The sequence below is a fragment of the Artemia franciscana genome, chromosome 21 (assembly GCF_032884065.1).
Source record: "Artemia franciscana chromosome 21, ASM3288406v1, whole genome shotgun sequence".
Lineage (NCBI taxonomy): Eukaryota > Metazoa > Arthropoda > Branchiopoda > Anostraca > Artemiidae > Artemia > Artemia franciscana.
The window spans coordinates 29,723,031-29,748,360 of record NC_088883.1 but is presented as its reverse complement, the minus strand read 5'-3'; the positions used below and the strand labels follow the sequence as shown (position 1 = coordinate 29,748,360).

General features: G+C 35.7%; 1 protein-coding gene across 4 annotated transcripts in view; it reads left to right on the top strand.

The window, feature by feature from the left end:
• The window catches only part of LOC136040842 (uncharacterized), a 291,726-nt gene that overhangs the window by 257,183 nt on the left and 9,213 nt on the right, over positions 1–25,330 (top strand). For all 4 annotated transcript variants that reach the window (XM_065725200.1, XM_065725197.1, XM_065725199.1 and 1 more), the window contains 4 exons: positions 1,117–1,344; positions 5,570–5,694; positions 10,395–10,749; positions 14,892–15,116. In XM_065725200.1, coding sequence (XP_065581272.1) covers positions 1,117–1,344; positions 5,570–5,694; positions 10,395–10,749; positions 14,892–15,116 — 933 coding nt within the window. The remainder of the gene's footprint in view (positions 1–1,116; positions 1,345–5,569; positions 5,695–10,394; positions 10,750–14,891; positions 15,117–25,330) is intronic.

Sequence of the window (25,330 nt, the reverse complement as noted above, 5' to 3'; positions counted from 1 at the left end):
TGTTAATAAATCAAAAATTTTGCTGGACAATTCTCTTACTTAATGCTAAATCTGAGTAATTTTTTTTTATTTATGTGCTCAACGGGTATGTTGAAATTTAAACGTTTAAATTGAATATCTGAAATCTCAGGATAAAAAAAAAGAAATCTACCACGTCTTAAAACCCTGAGAATTTAAATCCCCAATCTATTCCTATCAAATTAAAAAATAACAAACACATAATTATTTGTCTTTTAAGGAGTATTTCACCCCGTATACTTAGTTTGAAGGACACAACTGTATGCATCTTTATTAGAGTCCATATTTTCCTGACGATTTTGGTCTTCGTTCGAATATTTTTAGATCACTAGGAGGGAAATACTAACGAAGAGCTCTAAGCTGACAGGACTCCAGACGGACAGGACTAGCTATTATAAATGTTCACCGAAATATTGAATCAGAAATATTTACATCAACCGTGTAATAAGTAGACGTGGCGGGAGAGGAAATAAAGAGATATACGTTTTCTTATAAAATTGTGTATTCTGTAATTTAAGCAAAATATATCGAACTTTGAAAAGTGGAAAGATAAGCTTCGTCAAAGCTGAGACTGTTTTTGAAACACTATTTTAAAAAGAAATAGTAATTAGTTAATATTTTATTGACCATAACTAAAACCCTCGTTTTAAATGGTGAACAGCTTTTAATTGTTTTTGTTATGACGGGGTGATTCTTATAACTTATTATTTTTTGTATCAATATTTTTATACCATTTTAATTTCAACACATTTATTACAACTTTAACCCTCACCAGATTTTAGATTAAATTTTCGACCATTTCCACTACCTGCCTACAACACATAATTGTCGAGGTTCCCTTCAAATTACTCGTATTTCTTTGTTCGCATGTTTATCGAAGCAACCTATTATGCCCCTCCCCTAAAGAAAATCCTAGATATGCCCCTGGTTATTATTATTTATACTTATTAATTACAAACTTATTAATTAAATTATTATGATATTAAATATATTATCATATTATTAAGTGTATTAATATTAAACGTAGACTTATTAATTATAAACTTAAGAGAAATTAGATTAAAATTATAAATTGGATTACTGAGTCTTGTTTTACAGAATATTCTGATGACATCAGTGAATATACAGTTTTGATTCCAACAAGTTCCGGAATTAAAAGATTTATACCTAGTGATGCGGGCGATTATTACATGATGGATACCTCCTATAGAGATCAAATGATATTGGATCACATTCTTATACAGCCTATTCAGTCCAAAGATCTTGTTGAAAATGCAACTTTTAAAACTGTGACTGGGAAAATAATAAACTATGGATCAGAAAAAGGTTTGTTTGTTCTAATTGTTCAGTCCTTTTTGATGAATCCTTCCTTACCTCTTTTTTTATTTTTATAATTCCTTACTTTGATTAGATTTTTAATAATTACCCAGAGCAAACATATAAAACGTATGATATAAATTAAAATCTTCTAATATAAACAAAAATTGGAGTAATTTTTCTTCTATATCGTACCACAGAAGAAAGAATGGCCGGGTGCCGCTGCGGCCATTCAGCCATGAACCATGGAAGTGCAGATAGAACATTTACCTTAACTTTTTAGGTCACAAAATTTTTCCCAAATATTTGTCGAAAATATGCCGTTACCATACCTGAATACCATCCATAGGCTGTGCAGCAATAAATAATATCATTGTTTGTCCCCTTTGTAAAGATGAGGATGAAGACTTGGATCATTTTCTCCGGAAATGCCCGGTGCTCTTGGATTTACGGGAAATTTATTTGTATGGGATTAATTTTATGCTTCCTGGTATTCTGCAAAATAGTAATCCAACCACAATATTTCAAGTGGGAGTGTAAATTGATAAATCCTTAGTAAGAAGAGCAAGTTTATATGATTAATTTCTTTTGTTGTTAGATTAGGTATTTTCGCGTTGTATTCTGTTTTTGCGCATGTTTGTAATTTGTGCTGTTGTTTAATTTTCTTGCTTGCTTTTAATTTGATTATATTGTTGTGTGTATATGGCCCATGGGCGTTTGAAATACACTTATATATCTATCTATCATAAGGTGGTATACGCAAAATAATAGAACATTTGCCCTTGTATATAAGATTCCTAAAGTTTGCTATTGGCATCGTGTACATACAACGACACACAACGCCAAACCACGCAGTCATACATAATATCACACAGCGTACACAAGGCCATACAGCCTACATACTACAGCCATGAAACCAACATATTGCAGCCCTCTATGCTAATCTATGCCCTCTCTTTTATGATGCAGTTCTATGCTAAGACATTTTATTTGTCTTAATGTTCTGGTAGTGAATAGCTGTTATAAAGTCTATTGATCAATACTAATTTTCAAATTTAATTTTCAAATTTCAAATTTTAAATTAATTAATTTTCAAATTTTAAAAAATGACCAATAACCTGACTAAAATATTACTAGTCAGAGAAGCAGGGGTACCAATTGGTGCGGGTGGAGGGACAATTGATCCTTGCTCAGATGTAACTGTTCCCCCTTGGTTTTTGCCAGGTATTTTCTTTAACCCAAATATTTGATTTAAAATAATAAAAAAATTTTGAATTTTCATTTAAAAATTGAAAAAAGTTTTTACTGCGCCCCTATATTTTCATAAGTTGGCACACCTGCAAGGGAGCCCGAATGAGAAGACAGAGGGCTTTTTACAATTGTCTATCATGATGACAAAATTAGCCTATGGAGCATACATTGGTACTTGGTCCCATTGAAAACGTAGTAAGTGGAATGTCAGAACGTTTATGGAGTATATACTCCATAAGTACCAAATAAATTCTAAATTAGGCTAAATCATAAAACATTCCAGTGATATACATTCCAGTGACTATACGTTCCAAAACAACAGATCTGAGAAAATACAGCCACTTCTTTCGCTTCTGTGTTTGAAAAAAACTTAGCATTTTGCCTTAACTTGAAGACTTGAGATATCGGAAAGACAAGAGGTGGAAGGATTGTGCATTCAAGCAATGCTCAATTGTCTACTAACTAGACAACCTCTATTTATTTCTTTTCCAGACCACTACATTTCGCATCTGAAACAACATTGTGAATTTAAATATAATGTTTTGTCTCAACTCGGCATCCTTGATCCTTCTAAGATTCTTCTTACTATCCCAAGACAATAAAGTGAGTGTCTTTTTGAGCTATATGATAATATTTTACCAAGGCAGGCTGTTGAAGGCAAGCCGTTCAGCTTTATGTGGCATTTGGAATAATCTCGGTCAAAGAAACGCCTTCATGTGCTACGCTTTCTTTATAAATACGGCCCTATCTTTCCTCCAAGTGTTGTTCGGCTTTTTGCCATCCTTGAAAAGTTGTCTGTAAGTGCTGTTACACCCAGAGAAGAACTTTCCTACACTTGATAGGCTAAGACTCTGGCTAAAAAATTCAACAGGATAAAGATAGGATTAGTTTAGCCGTAGTAGCCGTTAATAGGGGCATTGATGTCTGTCCGAAGAATTTTGTAAACATTTTTTATAGGAGAGAAATATCATCATGGAGACTTCGTTTTGTAGATATTTACTGTATTTAACTTGATAATTTTTTCGGTCGACTTTGTAAACATATCATGGATATCCGAAGTCACAAAAAAACATCTAAGGAACAACAAGGTTCCGACTAAAATTCTTTCTTTGGTATCCAGACCTGTGCTTTTTGGGGTTTAAAATAGAGTTACACGTTTTCTAATTTCAGGACTAAAAGGCCTCAAAAACCGGGATAGAAACTTACTTACTCTATTATTTTAGGTAATCCAACCAATTTGATTTGTGTTCTGGCAATTTTTTTAATTGGGTTCTGAGGGTGGGATCAAATTTTTTCCCACTTTTCCTTGGCTAGATCAATCGGGGATTTTTTGTAGAGCACATAAATTTTTAGTAGCTTTTGCTTTACATTTTTTGCCCTTGGGGGAGGAAGGTTGGAGGTATTTCAAAAACAAAAATATGCTCTCAGTTTCTGTTGATTTAGACTGTTGATTCATGTTGCCTAACAAAATAGATTGAAAGTGATGATCCCATGGGTAACATAAGATGTATTATTATATTTTCTAAATATCTTTATTAACTTTCCTGAATGCCAAAATTAGCAATCATTACACTCGATTTCATATACCTTTGAGCTTCTTCAGAACTGGGATTAGCGAGTGACTACTCGCACTTTACATCCCTAGAAACCTGACCTAGAGGCTATTTTTGGCTTTACCAAGAGCAACAGATAACCTAGTTTACATGTAAATGTTCGCAAGGGATGGGCCAACAATCATGAACTAGTAGCTCATACTTAATCTTAATCGAAACAGTTGGAAAAGTCGGAGGAAAATGTTCTCTACCTTGAACAAAAATCTTAGATATGACAGCCGGTAGGGCTGTTAAAACGGATCTGATCAAGGGTATTAAAATAATTTCTGCAACATAAAACGCATATTAAAATAAAAAACTATGTTGTAAAATAATATACCCAAAAAGATAATAAATATACAGGGTGACCCAAAAAGATCCGTACCCATATTTTATACGATAAAAAATCCATTTTTTAACAAATATCCTTTCTGTTGCAGGACATGAAAGGTGAACCTTTGGATGATCGCAGCTATAGTTGCCCCAAAAATGTCTTGGACCAATTAGCAGAAGATATTCTCCCTGGAGACTTATTTTGCGACAAAATCATACCAGAGTGTACAAATTCAGTTTCGAAAACTTTTCCATTGTCGCAACTTTCCACCAAAATCACGATTCTTAGTTGTGTTACGAAGTCCAGTGAGCATGGGACTGCAGTGGACTTATTTTTTAAAGCCACAGGGGGAACTTATTCAGGCAGGAAAGAGAGTGCAAGGAAAGAAGAAAGCATTGCTGTAGTGAGGGACTACACTGTCCAGTTAAACGTGAGAACATGCCACAGTGACTCCCTTGTCATTCTGAGTTCTTGGCTGTGTCTACGCACTGATTTTCTAGGGCTGCGTCCTACTGAGTCCCTTACTGCAGCAATTTTTTCTTCTGTTCTTGCATTCCTTGCATGTCCTTGCACTCCCTTGTCATTCCGACTTCTTGGCTGCGTCTATGCACTGATTGCTGTGATATTTTCCTCTTTTTCCAGCCTGAATAAGTTCCCCCCGTGGCTTTAGAACATAAATCAAAAACTATTTTGGAGACATTCGTCCAAAATAGGTCTCAAAATAAGTTGCGACAATGGAAAAGTTTTCGAAACTGAATTTGCACACTCTGGTATGATTTTGTCGCAAAATAAGTCTCCAGGGAGAATATCTTCTGCTAATTGGTCCAAGACATTTTTGGGGCAACTATAGCTGCGATCATCCAAAGGTTCACCTTTCATGTCCTGCAACAGAAAGGATATTTGCTAAAAAAAAATGGATTTTCTATCGAATAAAATATGGGTACGGATCTTTTTGCGTCACCCTGTATTAGACAGTAAGAAAATAATCACAAACAGAAAAAATAGTGGTAAGTTACCATTGGAGCCTTCAGATCGGTTTACGCTTCTTTTTTTCTAGGTAGTCCTTTGAATGGAATGGGTGACATAGTCTCTGGTCCATATCCTCTCGATTGCCAAGGCCGTTCGTACATAATAGATAGTATTCTATTCTTTGACCAAGACAGGATTAATCAAATATATGCGGTAAGAGACAATAAGACCGTAATGCAATGTATTTATATCTTTACTGTAATAGGGTGTTTCACTGTAATAATTTCTACTCGTAGATTTTCTGTGCCTAAACGATCACCAATATCAGCTCAGAGGTCTCATCTTTATAAACCTATTCTACATGATAGTAACATGAACTCATTCTACATGAGTTAGTTTTCATCCTCACTGACCTCAGTACTTTCTGAGTGTGCTTTATTTTTATTGTTGAACTCCAAATTAAACAGAATCTCTATCAAAATGAATTCCTGATTGTTATTTTTTTTAAGATAGATTTATGCAAGTTTCCACTAAATCAATTCAGACAATTAGTTTACATATTCACTGTCCTTTGTGCATTATGAGTGTGCTATATTTTTATTGTTTCAAATCCAAGTTAAAAAGGATTACTGATTGAAATGAATCCCTTATTTTCCTTTTCTTAGATAGATTCATGCAAGTTTCCACTTAACCAATTCAGGCAGTTAGGTTTCTTACTCACTGACCTCGGTATTTTCTGCGTGTGCTTTATTTTTATTGTTGAACTACAAATTAAAAATAATTCCTGATTAAAATGAATTCCTGATTGTTCTTTTTTTCAGATAAATTTTGCAAGTATTCACTTAACCAATTCAGGCAGTTAGGTTTGAAGCTCACTGACCTCGGTACTTTCTGAGTGTGGTTTATTTTTATTGTTGAACTCTAAATTAAACCGAATCTTTGTTAAAATTAATTCCTGATTTTTCTTTTTTTAGAATAAATTTATGCAAGTTTCCACTTAACCAATTCAGGCAGTTAGTTTTCATGCTACCTAACCACGATGTTTTCTGAGTGTGCTTTATTTTTACTTTTGAACTTTAAATCAAAAAGAATTTCTGTTTAAAGTTATTTCCTGATTGTTCTTTTTTTAAGATAGATATATGCAAGCTTCATGTAGAATGCCCTTCTCGTTTCTCTCTATCTCTCTCGGCAAAGGCAGTTTCTCGGTAGGCCTTTCTGTAATTTTGGTTCAGTAATTTTGTTCCTGCTATTTTTTTATTTTTCCCCGCTTCTCTTTTCCTATTGTTTCCCTTTTAGTTTTTCTTTGTTTTGTGTTTTTTCACTTATTTGATTCAATTTTTGCCATTTACCAGATGATGGTTCATAGGTCATTTTAATTTATTAATTAATTTTCGTGAGTGTTCTCAGTTTATAGTTTTATAAATGTTTAATGGATCCCGCAACAGGATTGCTTCTGTTGACATATTTTTATTTCTTTTCGACTTGTTTTTGTTTGTGTTATATTTAGTATAAAATGAATATTATGTTGATGATAATTAAGGGTGATTTCCTTCACACAATTTACGCTAGACATGAGCCACTGTATTTTCAAGTGTTTTTGAAAGATTTCTGGAGTCAAATAACTGGATTCAGAATTGCCCTCGTGTTTTTGCAGTATAAGGTCTGGTTTTTGGCGACTTTTTAATTTTCTGGTAAATTGTAGTGAATTTGTCACCATAAACCGAAAAACTTAACTGTCACCAAACTCAACTTGTCTTGTCACCATAAACTTAACTTGTCACCATAAACCGAAAAACTTAACTGTCACCAAACTCAACTTGTCTTGTCACCATAAACTTAACTTGTCACTATAAACCGAAAAACTTAACTGTCACCAAACTCAACTTGTCTTGTCACCATAAACTTAACTTGTCACCATAAACCGAAAAACTTAACTGTCACCAAACTCAACTTGTCACCATAAACTGAAAAACTTAAACACCTCGCGGTGTTTGGAAAACAAACGACTTTAAAAGTATTTTAGACTCACGATTGCAGTTTTTAGGCAAAAGCTAATATTTACTGTTTCGTTTTTAATACTCACTTTGATCAAATAATTAGCCTGCTTCAATAAAAAATGCTGACTTAATTTTTCCATTTAACACCATCCAAATTTACTTAAATAAATGGGGCATTATCCAGATAGACGATTTCACAGCCTTGAATCTAATTAATGTTTTAGCCAAAGCTTGTGCGGAATGAAAGGAGAAAATTACGGAAAACTGCATGAAAAATTTATAGAGATGACGAAAATTCTTGGCAATTTATTTAAACATTTTTAGACAACTGCCTTTATACTTTGTAAAAGTCAACTAAAAATTGGAATGAATAATTTAATTTATCCAAAAGAATGAAATTAATAATTAGATGTTTTTCCCGACTGTAACAATTTGTTTAATTGGTAGACGCTAGAGTGTTCAGAATGATTAACGAATGAATCTCGAAACTGTAGGAAAAGAAGTAAAGAAATGACATAAATGAGTACACCTAAACTATCTTCAACTTGATAAGGAGATTATTTGCTAATATATCTTGCAAAGTTTTGAAGTGTTAAAATCTGTATAGCCAGTCTAGCACCAGACTTTCTAGCTGACAGTTCAGAAGCCAGGAAACAAGGAGAAAATTATGCCCTCCAGAAAAGTGGAGGGCAGCTGGGCTTCCTTCCCCACCCCTTATTCCTCAAAATCGTCTGATCAAAACTAAGAGAAAGCTATCTAGCCCAAAAAAAAAATATACAAATTTCATTTCAATAATTTATGTGTGGAGAGCCAAAATCAAACATGCATTAATTCAAAAACGTTCAGAAATTAAATAAAAAAAACTAGTTTTTTAACTGAAAGTAAGGAGCGACATTAAAACTTAAAACGAATAGAAATTACTCCGTATATGAAATGGGTTGTCCCCTCCGCAATCCCTCGCTCTTTACGCTAAAGTTTGACTCTTTGCCACAATTCTACTTTTTAAAACAATTAAAAGCTTTAGCATAAAGAGCGAGGGATTGCAGAGGGGACAACCCATTTCATATACGGAGTAATTTCTGTTCGTTTTAAGTTTTAATGTCGCTCCTTACTTTCAGTTAAAAAAACTAGTTTTTTTTTTTATTTATTCTTATCAAAAACAAGCGACCACCCATAGATGATCAAACTGGAAACGAGCTCAGCGACCTTTTTGTGTCTTTTTCGTGCTCCTATAAAAGGTTTGTCTTGTACCATATTGTAACTCGAGTTGTCGCAGCTGAAATGGAAACGTCTTAATTATAGTGCCATCTGTAGTGCAATTCGTAAATTCGTAGCATGTAAAAATTAATTTAAGTAAATATGACGGCCTTAGACCCTCAAGGTCCAAACTGACGGTGCTGAACTCCGTTTTTTGGCCCTTCACCCGGGAAGTGCACTGGGGGGTTGGGGGCCAGCCACCCTGCGCTTTTGCACATCCTGCCTGGTTACCTTCCCCAGATTTTTCCAGGTACCCATTTACAGCTGGGTTGAACCTGGCTGAACTTACAGAGTCAAGCAACTGACCCCCGTCCCAAATTAAATAACTGGCTACTACAGGAATCAAACCCCTGCCCTTTCGACAAAGAATTCTCAAACCAGAGCACCAAACACTTAGCCATAATTCACAAATTCGTAGCATGATTGTAGTATGGAGCGATTCTGATCTGTTTGAAATTATTTAAATTGATAGTCATTTTTTATATTATCTAAGATCCATTCATATTTTTTAACTAAAAGTTCGAGAAAGTAAGTAAGAAAAAAAAGATAAAAGGCTCCTTCCCCTCCCCGAAAAAAAATTAACGATTTATAGGTAATTTAACAGAAACAAATTTGAAAACAAGCAAGTGTGAGTGACCAAAACCCAACAATTGCCAAATAGTCAGCCCAATAACTGGGCTAACTAAACTTCAAAGGGAGATCAAAGAGCTACTTATTTTAGATATTTTGTCATTAATGTATTTTCAAATATTTCAAAGCAGCAATCAGCATATCTTCACTTCTCCGATATTAGTTTACCAATAACAAATGTTTTAAAACCAATTAAGTTATTTTTTCAGTTATTTTTAAGTTACTTTAATTTCAACTTTTTTTTATTTATTTATTTTTTTTTCAGTTACCTCAGTTATTTTTAAGCTATTTAGCTCATTCTAGAGAAGGATATTTTTGCAAAAATTGAAGGGTTGATATTAATTAACATGATAACTACCACTGATCCTATTATCTTTATGTGATTTCATGTCAAGTTAAGTAATTAACAACTAATGGCGGTTAAGGCTCTATACGAGTAACTCTTTTATAAGATAAGGGTTTAAGTAACGGTAAGCAACAGTCAGTTTAAAGGTCGAACTCGTAAATAATATCAATATATTACAGTATGTTTTATTACATATTGGAATAATATGTTAGAGTGTAATTTTAGAATAATATTCTGTAACATATTTAAAACCTCTTGTACTAGGTTTGTTGGTGATAGCATAATCTGAGAAAAAAAAAAGGTTCAGTCCGTTTTTCTTTTTGATGATTTTTAACGTTTTCTTATTTTATTTTTTTTTTGCTCGTCCTGATGGCACCCGTGTGCAGGGTATAGTATTTTGTGTAAAAAGTATCTTCACCTGACATTAATAGCATCAAAAAATTTTCCTTTTGTTTTCTGTGCTGTATGTTAAATATTTATTTATAATATTTTATAATATTAATATTATAATATTTTATATATTATAATTTTCTACAATATTTATTTTTTATTTGTTTATTTTACACAATTTATTTACACAATATTATTAATACACAATATTTATTTTTAAAAAGCACTGATAACTGTTTTTTGGCTTCTGAAGTGTAGCTCCCTAGTCTAATTCTTGCCCTTATTTTTCACAGGAGAATCCTTCAAACCCATTTACAAGTCAGGAAGACAATCCTGAGCCTAATCCACTTACCGACCAAGGAGACTATCCAGAGGGAAGTCCATCTACAAGTCATGTCGCCCCTCCGAAGCCTTACCTATTAACTGGTCTTCCGGTCTACCCAAAATCAAATCCACTTACTGATTCCAAAATATGCTCACTGAAGAATGTTGAAGGTATAGGGCACGGCTCACAAGAAAAAGACCATGATTTGATTGAAAGTATTCGGTCCTTTCTTCTGTCACGACAAGCTACCGACGAGATAAGCTTGTATCGAGAATATTTTTTGGCGAGTAAAAACCTGAGTCGCCTCCTTAGGAGCAGTTCAGGTAATAATTTGCATTTACAATACCAAGGACATCAAAATAAAAACCTTTTTTTCCCCCTGAGTCCATCTCAGGACTATTCATACCTAAAAACTGTCATTTTTACGACTTTTCATTTGCCACGAACTACCACTTTTCTTTTGGTTGTTTCCAGGGACGTAGCTCCAGCATTTTGACTGGGTGGGGGGGGGGCAAGAGGCGTCTCCATCCAGAGAGTCAAAGGGCATAGGCTACATAATATTTTTTTCTAAATTATTGGGTAGGGGGAAGGACTTCCCCCCTTGCGACCGCCCCCCTCCAAAAAAAACGACGCCACTGGTTGTTTCGAAAATCGTCAGCTTTTAGGACAGTTTCATCAGTGTTGCCACGTTATTCCATGAAAGTAAATAAGCAAAACAAATTAGTTAGATTTAAAGACACTTCTTGTCCTTAAAAATTCAAAATTAGAAATCAGTTGATTCCCAAGGACAAGTACACCTTCAAAGGGGAGACGCGCCTTCTTAATTCGTTTGGTGCCATATTTTTCCGGCTTAACCCCCCCCCTCTTTATGATTTAGCGCAAGCTACTAGCAAGGGCTGTATAACTATTTTTGGAGGTCTTTTTTTTATTAAAATGAATTCCTGGTTTTCCTGGTTTATAAAGGCAAATTAATGTAGGTTTCCACTTAGTCAATTCAGGCAATCAGTTTTCATGTTCACTGATTTTCACTGACTTTTTGTTGTTGAACTCCAAATTAAAACAAGTTCCTGAATAAAATGAATTCCTGATTGTTCTTTTTCTCAAGATAAATTTACGCAAGTTTCCACTTAATTAATTCAGGCAATTAGACTACATGTTCACTGTCATTGGTGCGTTATGAGTGTGCTTTATTTTTATTGTTTTATTCCAATTTAAAAAGAATTCCTGATTAAGATGGATCCTTGATTTTTTTTTTTTTTCAGATAGATTCATGCAAGTTTCCACTTAACCAATTCAGGTAGTTAGGTTTCATACTCACTGACCTCGGTACTTCCTGAGTGGGCTTTATTTTTATTGTTGAATTACTCATCAAAAAGAATCCTGATTAAAATGAATTCCTGATTTTTTTTTTTTTTTTTTTTTTTTTTTATGGAAAGATTCATGCAAGTTTCCACTTAACCAATTCAGGCTATCGGGTTTCATATTCAGTGTCCTTGGTACATTATAAGTGTACTTTATTTTTATTGTTTTACTCCAAGTTAAAAGAATTCCTGATAAAAATGATTTTCTGATTTTTTTTTTTTTTTTTTTTTTTTTTAGATAGATTCATGCACGTTTCCATTTAACCAATTCAGGCAATTGGGTTTCATATTCAGTGTCCTCGGTACTTTATGATTGAGCTTTATTATTTTTATTTTTAACTCCAGGTTAAAAAGAATTCCTGATTAAAATGAATTCCTTATTTTCTTTTTTTTTCAAAGATAAATTTATGCAAATTTTCACTTAACTAATTAAGGCAATCAGGTTTTTATGTTCATTGTCCTAGGTACTTTTTGAGTGGGTTTTGTTTTTGTTATTTAACTCCAAATTACTTAGGTATTATTTTTATACTGCTTAAAGTTTTTTCACAATACTAAATTGAGCATCACGACAGTTCATAGCACTTGAACAGTTTTCTTCCCTTCCCCATTTTATTAAATTTGTTTGTCGAACCTTCACAAAATACTTTTCTACAGATCTGTAGATACAATCCCTTTATTGTGACACATTAATTACTGGGATTTGATAATTAATAGGTGTTTTGATGCTTATAGTTATTGCTGACATCTTGTGAAAATAATTAATTCAACTAGGCCTTCCATCAAGCAAAAACAAAAATATATTAGAAAATCCTACTTTTATGAGGAAATTAAACAAATATTCCCCAAAAAATTGCTTGAATATAAGACAACACTAACTACTTCTTTAGAAGGAGTTCAGGTCAGCATTTGCATTTGAGGATGTACTTCGTCGCTTTTATCGCTTAACTCCTGAGTTACCCGGATATTTTTTTTTAGTGTTTTGTGGATTTTTATATTTTTTTTTTGTTTTATTTGTATGCCTTTGTATTTTTTTTTTTTTGAAGTGAGATTGAGCTCATACGGATTCATAGGAGCTGAAAAGCTTTCTTCTCTTTTCTTTTTCCATGTTTTTCTTTTAAATTCTATGTTTAGAAATTACTTTTTAGATTTCTATAAATGCAATATTATAGACAAATTAATTAAAAATTTTAAACAAATATTAGGACTCTCAATCCTTATAAATATTGCTTGCCTCTTGTAATAAGCAAATCCCCAAGATTCGTCCACGCGATCCATCAAGTAAAAAATCAGAAAATCCTACTTTTTTGAGGGAAATAAAACAAAAGGAAATTTTACTTTGTTTAAGTTCAAGATAATGCTAATTGCTTCGTGTAATAGCATGTATTTAAGGGTGTTTTTCGCTGCTTAATTCAAAACTAACCTGGTTGGTTTTTCAACGGATACATTTTTTTTTCACATGTCAAATTGAGCTTCAAGGAAGTTGGCGAGAATCAATAGATTGAAATAATGCAAAATTAGGAACAAACCTGGGGTTTGCTTATTTCTTGGGGTGGTTTAAACCGTTTTGACGAAGAAAAGAGTGAATAAAGGTTTTTTTTAGCCATTACATAGCCGAAGAGTCGTTTTTGTGTAATTTTTTACAATTTTGGGAGGAAAAAGAAAAACTAGTACAACTAATTTTGGAAAAAAAAAATTGTTTTAACTAGGAGTAGGAAAGCAAAAGGGAGATTTAAGAAAAATTGAAAGGAACTCGATGACTTAGTTGCGGCGTCCTCGTCAAGCCTACCCGATATTCGACGAAAGATTATCGACCGGAAAGTGCTCAGTGTTATTAAAGGTGTTCCCAATAGCACCTCGAGTGAAGACACTGAGGTTGTAATCCCCGGGCTTGTTAAAGCTGTTCAAATTGTATTTTCGCATGCGTTTCCGTTAGAGTTCCTTGATTTTGCTGCTCATTGATTCTGCCATTACTTCTGGATTTTCATCTTGGATATGAAATCTTTCCTGTACACATTTACAGACAAAATCCCAAGGCATTATCTTCACCGTAAAACTGCTACTCACTAGTTGCCCTCTAAAGCCCCACGAAATGAAGTTTTCTAGATCTGCCTGCACCTATGCAAACACCGAGGAAATTCCATGTAACGCTTGGTCAAAATGTGCAAATTGTGGTAAAGATCATGTGTCCTGTAGTCTCAGATATGAAGTGCTAAAAAAAACTTTGTGTAGTACCTCAAAATGATTCACCCAACGTAAGCGAACTTTATGAAGGGTATTAAGGATAAAGACCACCTGCTTAACGATCTAGTATCTCATGATATTATGTTTCTGCAAGAACACCTTCTAGTGAAGGTTAGTATTTCTATTCTTGAGCGATCTCTTTTTCGTAATTTGTTCACTCGCAAGGCACGTAAAATAAAAGGCTGCCCATCTGGTGGTCTAGCGATTCTCATCCGTGGTATGTTCATGCCATCTATGTTTCATTCTGACGATAATATTCTAATGATTCAGTGGGGAAACCTTGTCCTTGTAAATTTATACCTTCCCTGGGATCACCGCAGCATCTCTGACCACATTTGCCAAATGTTGTTCTAGACTCAAATCGTTCTTGGAAAACCTCTGTTCTTAGAATCTCAGCTGGATCTTAGCTGCTGATATGAATTGTGACATCCTTCATGATTCGGATAGAACATATATTCTGTTAGGATCTCTGCCGGGTGGGTATCATATCGCAGTGATAAAACGATCTTTTAAATATATTCATAATAGAGGTGGATCCAAGTCTAACCAAGTCTATCCAAGCCTTAACAATCGCTTCAAACTTTTGTTCCTCTTCAAGCCAGTCGTTTCAATTTATCCAGTCGTAATCAGTATTTCGAAAAACCTAGACTTGGTGCCTTTTTTTGCTGTCTAAATAAATGGAATTGTCGCCATTTGAACGTTTATTTGTTCGTCATAGAAATGCAGTGTGGTCTGGGAAAATGATACCTTGTTTAAGGTATTACGTCAAGATGATATTGACTTTTTTTATTTGTGGCAGCCGACAGATCCATAAGCACTACAGGCCTGTGCTCCTTGTTTTTTTTTATATCTATCCTTTGCAGGCTACTCAGAAGATACCAAGAAGTACACAGTTTTTGTTCCAACAAAGCAGGGCATTCGGCAATGGATACCTAGAGATACCCAAGACGTTTATATGGTAGATCCTTCTTTCAGGGATGAGATGATAATAGATCATATAGTTCCGCAGCTTATTCAGCAGAAAGATCTGTCTGCTGGATCAACTTTCGAAACTGTTACTGGAAGGAAAATTGAAGTGGCAAAAGAAGGTACTGTTTTGGTTCTTGTGTATTTTCCCATTCCTCTACAGGTAAACCTTGTCCTAAATCAATAGGGTTCAGAAATCATTGCCTAATGTTTCGAAAAGCCAAAAAAGTCAGAATCAAAGAAACTGTTTTTTTCTCCTTACAGCTTCGCACGCTCCTCCTCCATCCTAGTCTATTCAAAGCCTACCTCTTTACACTCTCCCAGAAAGTTTCATTTCCCTTAAGTCATTTTTAGAACACCATCCCGCCCCAACCGCGGACAACCAGCTTTCCGTTTCGCCCTAGATGGTTGGCCGAAAAGGACAATTTTTGGTAATCTGTCATCCATCATCCGTAGAAGGTGCCCCAGCCATCTCAAACTTTCTCTCATTATAGCCCCATTTAGCTCGGCTCCCTTGAATATATTTTGTCACGTGGCACCTGCTTCCTATTGTAAAATGATACAAACAAAAATTTTTTTAGCACAACAAGTTTTAGTATAAAAATAGTATTGAATAAACAAATAACAGGAATACAAATTTCTATTTTCAACTAATTTCGGAGGTTCGAGAAATGTTGTTGCAGCGCCATTTATTTTGAATTGTGTTTCTAATTGAGCGGATTTTTTTTTTTTTTTTTTTTTTTTTTTAAATTAGCCACATGGCAAAGATGAATTCTATAATTGTTTAGTTCATTCAGGTTTTTGCAATGTGTTAATATTTGTGATTTGGTAAAATTTATTATATTTAGTTTACCTATTGTTGCTAAAAAGAGGGATATGTTAACAGGATAAGCTTATTTTGGTGTTACTTGGTTGTTTTACATTGGCTGTTTTTTTTTCTTTCATAGGCATGTATTTTGGGGGTGATACCTGACACGGGGATGCCATGGATATTCTGTGGTAGCCACAACACTTGGCTGGGTAGAGAATTTAAAGTGGCGAAACCCTATATAGGCCAGTGTATTCTCCTTTTGAGCCCTTGTGTTGGGTTGTTGCCTCTGAATTATTTGTCTTTATTATTTTTTCTATTGTTTAGTAAATGACGACTTATCCTTATTGACGACATGAATGCCTGTCCATGGATTATTCTTTATGGTTGATTGTGTATGGCTATGCTGTTTGACCTATGTGATTGTATGGATGAGTGGGGTTAAATTTCATGATATATGTAGATATATATATATATATATATATATATATATATATATATATATATATATATATATATATATATATATATATGTATATACATATATTTAACTACGTAAAACTTGCGAATATAGAACATTCTTGGCTGTCCCATTGTCTGTGCATATAAATAGATTGTCAGGTTTACCGACTCTTGAACATGCAACATAGAATTGTCCATGGGAAAAACAATTTGTATTCAGATTGATTCTATCGAATCAATCTAATGATATCTCTGCCTCAATTCCAAGGAGCTCGGTGGCAAACAGCTTGAAATAATACAAATCTGAATATTAGTTTAAATCTATTTCGAGGTAAGTTTTACGCTCAAGAACTTAACAGCGACGCTATTTCGAGATTGCCACGAGTTGTGCGCCACCGACCTCCTTGGAATTGAGGAAGAGATATTATTAGAATCATTTGATAGAAATCGAAAGCTAATTAAGAACTAAGAATAATAGTTTAAATCTATTTCGAGGTAAGTTTTACGGTCAAGAGCTTAACAGCAAAGCTATTTCGAGATTGCCACGAGCTGTGCGCCACAGACCTCCTTGGAATTGAGGCAGGGATATTATTAGATTGATTTGATAGAAATCAAAAGCTTACTAAGAACTAAGAATAATAGTTTAAATCTATTTCGAGGTAAGTTTTACGCTCAAGAGCTTAACAGCGACGCTATTTAAATCTAAACACATATATAAATCTATCTATATTCATAGGTGGTACACAGGGACACAACTACAATGGCGCGTAACTAATATGGCGCGTAACGACTTACGCGGGCGGGGCGCTTGGGGGGGGGGGGCGAAGCGCCCCCACCAACTAGGTGCTGGGGTGGCGGGAAGCGCCACCCAAACAGCTAGTAGGGAATATAAATGACGACGGGGACACTCAAAGAGAAAGCGACCGGGACACAAGGAATGTTCGATTAGCAATCACCATCAACAAAGCACCGGGACACAAATTACGACCGGGACACATGGAATATAAATGACGACCAGGACACTCAAAGAGAAATTACAGACCTGGACACTGGAACACAAATGACGACCGGGACAAAAATGACGACCGGGACACCGGGACACAGGGAATATAAATGACGACCGCGACACTCAAAGCGAAATTACAGACTGGGACACCGGGACACAGGGAAACAACGGGGACACAGGGGGACACAGGGGGATATATAAATGACGACGGGGACACAGGGAATGTTCGATTATCAAATGAATCTAATAATATCTCTTCCTCAATTCCAAGGAGGTCGGTGGCGCACAGCTCGTGGCAATCTCGAAATAGCGTCGCTGTTAAGTTCTTGAGCGTAAAACTTACCTCGAAATAGATTTAAACTATTATTCGGATTTGTATTCAGATCTATACCTCATTATTCTAATGATTGCCCTTGAGCTTTGTTGATGGTGATTGCTAATCGAACATTCCCTGTGTCCCCGTCGTCATTTATATATCCCCCTGTGTCCCCCGGCGTCCCCTTTGTTTCCCTGTGTCCCGGTCGTCATTTGTGTCCCGGTGTCCCAGTCTGTAATTTCTCTTTGAGTGTCGCGGTCGTCATTTATATTCCCTGTGTCCCGGTGTCCCGGTCGTCATTTTTGTCCCGGTCATCATTTGTGTTCCAGTGTCCAGGTCTGTAATTTCTCTTTGAGTGTCCTGGTCGTCATTTGTATTCTATGTGTCCCGGTCGTAATTTGTTTCCCGGTGCTTTATTGATGGTGATTGCTAATCGAACATTCCTTGTGTCCCGGTAGCTTTCTCTTTGAGTGTCCCGGTCGTTATTTATATTCCCTACTAGCTGTTGGGGTGGCACTTCGCGTCACCCCAACACCTAGTTGGTGGGGGCGCTTCGTGCTCCCCCAAGCCCCCCGCGTGGGTAAGTTGTTACGTGCCATATTAGTTACGCGCCATTGTAGTTGTGTCCCTGTGTACCACCTATGAATATAGATAGATTTATATATGTGTTTTGAACTACGTAAAACTTGCGAATATACAACATTCTTTGCTTTCCCATTGTCTGTGCATATACAAAGCCTTATGAACTAATAACGACGTCTTTTTATGCAAACGCTCTTTTTACGAACAAACAAACATGCCTACACACAACTCGTTTTTATATAGATAGATAGATAGATAGATACAGTACAAATTGACTGCGTAAAACTTGCGAATATACAACACTCTTCGCTGTCCAATTGTCGCTGCATATAAATAGATTGTCAGGTTTACCGACCCTCGAACATGCAACGTACAATTGTCCATGGGAAAAACAATCAGTATTAAGATCAATACCGCATTTTTCTAATGATTGACCTTGAGCTTTGTTGATGGTGATTGCAAATGCTGATCGAATTGGGAATTGCAATCTTTTGAACTGAAAAGGCAGATCCGTTGGAATCATGGGAATGCGAGGAATAAGAACAGCCTCACCCTCAAAAGGCCCTGTCAAGATTGTGGCCTCTATTACGTTTTCCATCGTTTTTTTTTACGGCAAGTCGCGTGCCATTGCAAAGCTTTGGTGGGTTGATATTTCTTAACAGTATTATTGGTACGCCTATTTTAGTTGTAGCACGTGTGCTGGAAACCCTGAAATATCCACGGAATTTAAAAATTTAGATGGATAATTAACCGCTTCATTTGGTTCCAAAACTGTGTCGACTGACTTGTAAAGGACTGCCTGGTCTCGAATCTTGGTCAAAACAATATTGTTGATTTCGTGGACGTCTATATTTTTGGGTGCAAGAATCGCTCTTTCACTTAGCCATTTATTATTTTTATAATTGTTTAGAATATTCGGAAATACTTTTTCAATCAATTCATTTTTGGACGTCACTAAATTACATAATTAAGTAGGTATTTGTATACGTCCTGAAATTGAGTCTACTGGGAGCTTTCCGTTTCCAATTGCCAGTAATTGATCTGAAAATGTTTGACCAGAGTCATCGTATTGCAATTGGACACGCATATTTGTAGTTAATTTTAATGTTTTTACGTGTGCCCATAAATTAGAATTTTTTAGGCAAGCATTCATTTCGTCTGCAGGGGTTGATCTAGGTATTATAGGTAATGTTTGCCTGAAATCTCCCTCAAGCAATATTAATGTGCTGCCAAAGGGTTTCGAATTCCCTCGCAAATCTTTCAAACATTGATCCAGAGCCTAGAGCGATTTTTTGTGTTCCATTGTGCACTCGTCCCAAATGATAAGTTTGCATTGCTGCAATACTTCACCCATCCCAGATGATTTGGAAATATTGCACGTGAGAGTTTCTGTAGAATGCAAATTCAGAGGCAATTTCAAAGCGGAATGAGCAGTTCTTCCACCAGGCAGCAACGTTGCGGCTATTCCGGACGACGCAATTGCCAACTCTATATCATTTTTTGATCGAATTGATGCCAGAAGAATCATCCAAAAAGAAAGTTTCTCCAACGTTGTTATCGACACAATGCATTATCATATCATAAATGTCTTTTTGTTCTGACGTTAACTTGGAAATGTTATTTTGTAGATACGACAATAGATCATTCGTACTGTAACTTTGTTCACGATCCAATTCTAAACATGTCGAAACAGCAGCGGTACGATTAGGTGAAGGCATTCCCAAATCCTGAAGAGGTTTGTTTGCCATACATACGCACAAATCTTCTATAATAACTAAAGCGTAGTTATAAATTTCTGATGTAAAATTAAAAGTCATATCTGACGTCTCTAACCGTTTTCGATGGAGTATATCTTCGGACATTTTTGATTTATATTTTTCTTATAACTCTGTAGGAGCTGATGGAGAGCAAGTTGTTAGTATGATGCCAAACAATGCACGAATTTGACTTGGAGTTGACGTTTCGCACGCGTCATTGATGCAGTTATCCCAGTGTAGGTCATTCTCCAATAAATTCAGAGCTTGGCATGCACTACGGTAAGTGTCATGTATAGTACCGTTTACAGTTCTCAAATACTCAAAGGACGTCGGACCGGGTACATTCACCAAAAGCAGACGTAGAAAGAAGCATTCATGTTGATTGGGGTGAACGGTGTAGAGTCTTCCTATCGTGGTATCTTTGAAGATGGTAGATTGGCCGTCGACTGACTTACCCTGTTTTCGACGTTCAAATACTTTATTTTTAGTATTCCACGTGTAATACGAAGGCGCTTCAGTATACAGTAGTTTTTTTGCAAAAGAATCATTTTTGTATAGCGAAAAGAAAGCAGTTAACTTTGTATCCGGTGGATTCAGGGCTCTTTGTTGCACGTTGGATTCCGAAAAATAAACACGTTGACTATTCTGTAAATGTACCGCTAAGTGAACAACAGCTGGACTAAGTTCATGCATCGGAAATGAAAGAATTCTCCAAACAGCTTCATTACTGCTTATGTATCTTCCAGCCTGATATTGTACAATTTCGTCGATATCTTTTATTTTACCGCCTTTGTTGACGTATTTACATATGTATTTGATTGGCTTTACGGAGTTACAGTATTCAACGTTTATATGTGCATTAAATGTTTTTGATAATAATGGGGAATATGGAACAACCCACTGGTTATCTACTTCGATGGTGGTACCGTTATGCTTCTTTATTATTGCTGTTTTACCACCATCTTCAGTAGATTTTCTTCTATATTGTGGGTAACCATCATTGCCAGTAATTGTGCTGGATACTAAAAGTCGAGGATATTGCTTTGTGCACCTTCCTTTGGCCATGCATGGTGAATTTTCTTCAATGCACCGCAAGGTCCATGTATTATTTTTTACAACAACATCATATAACCCCTTATCGACATTTTCATCAGGTATTTCAGCGGAAATCACATCATCAATTTCGTTAGACGTAATTTTATTATGTAGCCAGATTAGTATATGTGCGTGTGGCAAACCTCGTTTTTACCATTCCACTGAGTACATCCACTATCGCACTGACCCAAACACTTCAAGTTTTACTATGTAGTTTATCAGTGATTTCAACTTTTGCCGGAAGACACGGGTCGTAATGTCATGTCTATGAACCGCCGATTGTTCTTGAAGTAAAATCTGCTGTATCTCGTCCCAAGATTGATTACATGTAAATGTAATAAATAAATCTGGACGACCATAGAGACGAACATACGCAATAGCATCTTGAGCATATTCATGCAAATGACGGGGACTGCCAGTATATGACAAAGGTAAAATCGTTAATCTTCCAACGTTTGTGGTATTACCGTCATTTACAACTGCATCTCGCAAATGAATGTTTTGTTCAGAGCGGAGCTTGGTCTGATTCAGGCGGATATATAGCAAACGTTCTGATTCAATTTTCGCATACATATCAACGACATATTGGTGAAACAATTGACGGAATTTTAAAATATAATTCTCTTCATCCTGCCGAATCATTAGTCTATAGGAATAATAATGCATTGCACTGCATTTCTTATTCATTTCTTTGTTAGTGGCTGGATTCATCAATTTAATATTAAAGTGATAGCCGTCGGCTCAATCCCAAAAAATGATAGGATATTGTAGGGCATCGTAGCATCGATGAGTTTCAGCAATTCTTACCAACTGAGCGTTTCGCTTATGAAGAATAATATCTCGAGGTAAAAACTGATCACCGACCATAACGATTGCCACTTCGTCGATAGTTGGAGCATTGTATCTACGCACATGTTGGCCAGGAGGCGTTTTGTGAGCAGAAATAACAATTTTATGCGTATCAGTAGGCATCAAATTGATGGCTGTTTTGAACAGACGCACTAAAATATTATTTTCGTGGAAAAGATGTTGCAATTGGGAAACGATTGTCCTTTCAACGTTGGGAGAAATTTCGCAACGTGCATTCAATTCAGAATTTGTATCACTGATGAAGCACAATTGTAAAAATTTATGATTCTCGCCTGAGAATGGCAGATGGGACCCTGCTTTATGATAAATTTGCCCTTTTACTTTGAAAGTAGGCATAAATTAATCTGGATTTTCGATTTGTGCACCAAACGACGTCATTTGGAAACATGAGTTATATTTTCTGATCTGTGATAAAAAACGCTTAGATTCTGACGTAGTTCCAGTAAGCAAAGTTTTCAATGGCTCTGGTGGTGCAGCCAATAGAGGAAGTTTAACTTTACCTGAGGCGCAATACACTCCCATTGTTTCACCATTGAATTTCAAGGCCTTGCAATAGGGACAAATTTTAGACATAGTCCCGATTTGAACACATCTACTATAATCATCGACTGGGCTGAATGCCAGGCGATAATTTTCAGGTTGCTCTTGTGATTCCTTGGCACACTTTCTTTTCTTGCTTTCTCTATCAGCCGCAAGCTTGTTTTCTTGCTGTTCTTGTGATTCCTCGGCACGCCTTCTTTTTTTACTTTTTCTTTCAGAAGCAAGTCTGGTTTCGCGTTGCTCTAGTAGTTCCTCGACACGCCTTTATTCCCAAATCCTGAAGAGGTTTGTTTGCCATACGTACGCACAAATCTTCTATAATAACTAAAGTGTAGTTATAAATTTCTGATGTAAAATAAAAAGTCATATCTGACGTCTCTAACTGTTTTCGATGGAGTATATCTTCGGACATTTTTGACTTATATTTTTCCCATAACTCTGTAGGAGCTGATGGAGAGCAAGTTGTTAAAATGATGCCAAACAATGCACGAATTTGACTTGGGGTTGACGTTTCGCACTAATGGGGAATATGGAACAACCCACTGGTTATCTACTTCGATGGTGGTACCGTTGCCATTGTAGGTTCTTCAGTCATTTTACAATTAGAAATTTCTCTTTCAACTGTCTTTTTACAATTAAAAATTTGTCTTTGAACGATATTCTTAAATACCTGTGTCCTGGTCGTCATCTATATTCCCTGTGTCCCGGCCGTCATTTGTGTCCCGGTATCCCAGTCTGTAATTTCTCTTTGAGTGTCCCGGTCGTTATTTATATTCCCTCTGTCCCGGTCGTCATTTGTGTCCCGGTCTGTAATTTCTCTTTGAGTGTTTTTTCTTTTTAGTATTTTTTAGTTTTTTACATTTTTTCTTTTTTCAGTTTTCTTTTTCTTCTTTATTTTTCAGCTTCACTATGAAATACATATCGCCGAACCTTTGTTTTTTTAACTAAAATCTGGTAGGCATTGATGACCTTATCCGAGTCAAAATCCCAAACCCAATCATCATCGCTATCATTTTCAGTTTTGATATGTTTTGACTCTCGCTGTCCAGGTGGATCTTCATCTAACTGCGCGGTTTTGCGTTCTTTAGCCTCAAGCCTGTTTCCTTGCTGTTCTTTTGATTCCTCGGCACGCTTTCTTTTTTGACTTTCTCTATCAGCAGCAAGTTTTTTGGCATAGACTCTTTGAGCATCTTCATCGGCTTTAGCCATTGTAAGTTCATCAGTCATTTTAAACTTAAACATTAATAGATTTCTAAGTGAACATATATGTCTTAAATATCTTTAATGACGTCACCGTCATAGCAAAAATGACGACAACTAACTTCATGACGTCAGCTGACACAGAAACATGACGTCATCTGATCCACAGACAGACACACAGACAGACAACTTATTTTTATATATATAGATAGATAGAATGTCTCGGTGTCCTGTCGTCATTTCTGTCCCGATGTCCCGGTGTGTAATTTCATCAGTCGACACACACACACACAGTCAACTTATTTTATATATATATATATATATATATATATATATATATATATATATATATATATATATATATATATATATATATATATATATATATATATATATATATGTATATATATATATATATATATATATATATATATATATATATATATATATATATATATATATATATATATATATATATATATGTGCATATATCTATATTCACAGGTGGGACACAGGGACACAATTACAATGGCGCGTAATTAATATGGCGTGTAACGACTTACGCGCGCGGGGGGGATTTGGGGGGGGGGCGAAGCGCCCCCCCCAACTAAGTGTTGGGGTGGCGCGTTAGTTAAAAACACATATATATATCTATCTATATTCACAGGTGGGACACAGGGACACTAATACAATGGCGCGTAACTAATACGGCACGTAACGACTTACGCTTGCGGGGGGGCTTAGGACCAACTAGATGTTGAGGTGGCGCGAAGCGCCACCACAACAGCTAGTATATAAATATATATATATCTCTTAAACTCGTGGCAATCTCGAAATGGCGTCGCTGTTAAGTTCTTGAGTGTAAAACTTACCTCGAAATAGATTTAAACTATTATTCTTAGTTCTTAATAAGCTTTTGATTTCTATCAAATCAATCTAATAATATCCCTGCCTCAATTCCAAGGAGGTCTGTGGCGCACAGCTCGTGGCAATCTCGAAATAGCTTCGCTGTTAAGCTCTTGAGCGTAAAACTTACCTCGAAATAGATTTAAACTATTATTCTTAGTTCTTAATTAGCTTTCGATTTCTATCAAATGAATCTAATGATATCTCTTCCTCAATTCCAAGGGGGTCGGTGGCGCACAGCTCGTGGCAATCTCGAAATGGTGTCGCTGTTAAGTTCTTGAGCGTAAAACTTACCTCGAAATAGATTTAAACTATTATTCTTAGTTCTTAATTAGCTTTCGATTTCTATCAAATGAATCTAATGATATTTCTTCCTCAATTCCAAGGAGGTCGGTGGCGCACAGCTCGTGGCAATCTCGAAATAGCGTCGCTGTTAAGTTCTTGAGCGTAAAACTTACCTCGAAATAGATTTAAACTGTTATTCTTAGTTCTTAATAAGCTTTTGATTTCTATCAAATCAATCTAATAATATCCCTACCTCAATTCCAAGGAGGTCTGTGGCGCACAGCTCGTGGGAATCTCGAAATAGCTTCGCTGTTAAGCTCTTGAGCGTAAAACTTACCTCGAAATAAATTTAAACTATTATTCTTAGTTCTTAATTAGCTTTCGATTTCTATCAAATGAATCTAATGATATCTCTTCCTCAATTCCAAGGAGGTCTGTGGCGCACAGCTCGTGGGAATCTCGAAATAGCTTCGCTGTTAAGCTCTTGAGCGTAAAACTTACCTCGAAAT